Below are 3,587 nucleotides of genomic sequence, written 5' to 3'. Positions count from 1 at the left end.
TCCAAACTCAACTCAGGTGTCACCTCCCCTGGGAAGCACACCTAAACACCTACACATATACTCCTCATCTAAGACAGATGGGAAGCATGGCCTCTGGGTTGTCACAGTTCCCCGTGCAGACACCCATCAGACTATTTCTGATGTTGCAGTATAGTTGCTTATTTCTCTGTCTCCTTCAACAAACGATGACCTCCAATGCAGGAACAAACTATTTTTTTCATCTCTACATTCCAAAGCCTAATAACAGTGCCAAGTAGGTATGTGTAAAACATACTCAATAAATGTTGAATAAATGCATACTGTTTTTGGAATAGCTGATGAGTTTTGAGGTTCCTATACTCACATAAGCGAGAAATAAAATAATGCACATTGTTATATGGTTTACTTCCGTATTTTTCATTCCAGTGAGTCTAAAATAGAAAACATCTAGAACAATTGTGGAGTTAACTTTTGATCTTTATCAATGTAACTCACATTAAAAGGACTGGAACCAAACAGTAAAACTATTAATATCAAGTGATTATGTTTGAACTAGAATTAGTATGTTTGAGGAAATGAGGGTAGCCTAAGTTCAGTGAAAGCAATGTTTTTGTAAAGCAAGTGTTTTACAAAAAGTATCTCCTTTAGCCTTCAGCAATCTCAAAAGATAAATATTATCCTCCACTTTACATATGAGAATACTGAATCTACAAGAGTTTAAGTAACCTGCCCAAGGTCACACAGCTAATAAAGGGTGACAACTGNCTCCCCAAAACAAAACAAAACTCAACGGAGGAAGGAGGGTGAACTAGTCTCATGTTCTGTAGATTCTAATAAGCCCCTAAAGAAGCTCTTCCCCACGCCAAACATGGAAAAGTAGTGCCAGAGGGAACCACTGTTGCTGATCACAATCTGCCATGTCTCCCAAGTGTGTGGAGAAAAGAACAGCCTGCGAGTCACAAAGCTAGAAAAAAGGATATCTCCCGAAAGGTTGTTGATCTATCACATATAATACCTGTAGCTACCAAAGCTGGAATAGAGTATTGGAAGATGTCATTGTGAATGGCCACGATTCAAAAGAAACCAAAAAAGAAAAAACAAGAACATGATGCAATAATGCTCACTTTGGGTTATTAATAATAGTAGAATTAGGGATGGCCAAGTGATGATGATTTTTTTGGATTACTGTAAAGAGTAATAATCAAAAACTAAAATTATGAGATTGATTCTCTAGTCATGAAGAAGGGACAAAATGATGGCCCCTCTAACAGCAGGGGGCTTGTAACCTAAGTAAATGAAAGCAACAACCCATCAATGTGGCAATCTAGAAAACACATTACTTTGAGAAAGTCAAATTCTTCACTTACCATTTGTTAGTCTATCAAACAGAAAGATATCAAAATTCCAATTTCCAACTTTTCCCAGCATACACTGTAATGAAAACCAAACATTCCTACTATAATTTAATTTCAATAACATTATCTTTTGTAGATAGTTCAGAGAAGTTAACGAAAATGGAAAGTGATTGATTTACTTTAAGAAATGCTAAATATCCTTGTCCTTTTAATCAAAACCTTTCCAATTGACTCCAAAAAATGTCTAAAGGAATAAACTCCATTGAAAAACCAAATATTATTTTGTTTTCCAAGTAATGAATGTAAGGTAAGGTTAGTGTTTCTTTCAATTTATTCCTATACTCCCACAAACTTTCAAGAACTCTAACATAACTTACAGAAATGTGGTTCATATGTTGCATGGTCTAGAAACTAGATTTTCAAAATCTAGTAAAAATAAATTATAATAACTGAGTAATTACTATAATCCAGGTACTCACTCTTACTATTCACACCACACTATCAAGTAGGCATTGTTTTCAACCCTCATTTACAGATCGGGGTGGAGGGGGGGAGAACAGGCAAAAAGTAAATAACTTGCTCAGCTAGAAAGTAATAGAGCTGGGGTCTTAAATCAGGTGGTGAATTCTGAAACCTGGTGCCTGAAATCTATACTATATTATGCTTAAATTATTTATTATTCATTTTCTTAAAAAATACGCCAGACTTACGGGCATTTATTCATATTCTTTAAATATCCTTATAAAATAATTCATAGCATATACTACATTAATTTTGAGATTGTGTATTTCAGCCAAGCAAATAAATCCCACAGTGATCCGAAAAACCAAATTGATTCTATTTTTACACTATATATTTGTAACTTAAAAATTCTGTGGACTTTAGTTTTAAGAAAAAATATTTTTTATTAGTTTCCAAAAGTTCATTGTTGTATGTTTGCATTTATGAATAAATTGACATAGCAATCTTAGATACTACTAATAGAGATTAATTATGATAGTATTAACAACCAGTCATACACAGATCAATATTTTCATTCTAAACAGCAGACCTTGTGAAATTTTTAAAATTTAAAAAAATCATGAACACTTTCCATTGATTTTTTTTTTTTAATCAAACAGGGAAGCAAATTTTTTCACACACACAAAAATATATAGTAGTAAAGGTACCCCAGCCTTATCTACACAAATTTACAAAATCTGGCCTGAAATATTAAGTCAAAGACTAATTTTAAAAATATTAGACATATAAGATTATTAAAAATCCTCATGTGATCAAAACAAGCTCACCTAACCTCCATTTTCATTAAGACATTTCTTGTAAGAAAATAATGCTCAAAATCATTGGATTTAATTAACAAACACCTAAATTCTCAAAATACCTCACTGATGCAAGAGACTATGAAAAAGCATTCGTCTGAAAGTCATGAGATCTAACTTGCTCTTCTGGTTTACCTCTAACCAGCTGGGTGAGCTCAAACAAGTCTCTTGCTCAATTAGGCCATGATTTTCTTGTCTACTGACTACAGAAAACTGACCAGATAATCCATAATATTCTTCCCAGTATTAACAGTCGGTGTGATCTTATAATGTTTTATTGATCTACTTGTTACTTAGTGTAATAATAAATGAAAACATTTTCATTTATTTAGTTACTTCAAAATTTCCCTTGCTCTCTTATACCTAATCATAAAATGAACAGCTGTTCCAAAGGAAAAACCTGAAAAATGGGCTCAAATGTTTTTCGCATACAAAAAGGATCCATAAATCAGTACCATATGGGAAAAAAAGGCTTCATTAAACTTATCAAAAAATGAACATTTTCTTGAAAAAGCTATACACACCTTGGCTTGTCCATTATAATCATCATCTAAGATGTTCAGAGAATTTGAAACGGTAGTACCACGAAAAAAGCGTGAAGATCTAAGATATCGCTGGAAACTTAGTAACCTTCTGATATTCCTTGCAGACACAGAAACTTCAATTTCAGATTGAGCTGAAATAAAAGGAGTAAAAGGTGAGTATATCAACTCAAAACTGCATATACTATCTTTGTAATACCCCTCCTAGTTATATACAAATATATATTTTAAATTAATTAAGCGTGATACCACATTTCTAGGAAAGAAGAGGTACTTTATTTGTATTTTCAATTAAAGAACTAAAAATGAAGGGGTAAATGTGCAATTTTGACAGCATTCAGAAAGCTAATAATGAGAAGTGGGGCTAGATTACTAATCCATTTGCTGTTTGT

At 32.9% G+C, this 3,587-nt stretch overlaps 1 protein-coding gene across 1 annotated transcript in view; it reads right to left on the bottom strand.

Annotated features, from left to right (window-relative positions):
- Positions 1-3,587, bottom strand: part of PDE7A (phosphodiesterase 7A) — a 100,372-nt gene that overhangs the window by 28,688 nt on the left and 68,097 nt on the right. Inside the window, 2 exon segments of the mRNA XM_019629826.1 lie at positions 1,347-1,410; positions 3,178-3,329. Of these exon segments, the coding sequence (XP_019485371.1) occupies positions 1,347-1,410; positions 3,178-3,329 (216 nt within the window).

This window comes from Hipposideros armiger, unplaced genomic scaffold (genome assembly GCF_001890085.2).
Source record: "Hipposideros armiger isolate ML-2016 unplaced genomic scaffold, ASM189008v1 scaffold_868, whole genome shotgun sequence".
Classification (NCBI taxonomy): domain Eukaryota; kingdom Metazoa; phylum Chordata; class Mammalia; order Chiroptera; family Hipposideridae; genus Hipposideros; species Hipposideros armiger.
The sequence above is the reverse complement of the archived record's forward strand: the minus strand, read 5'-3'. Positions and strand labels throughout refer to the sequence as shown.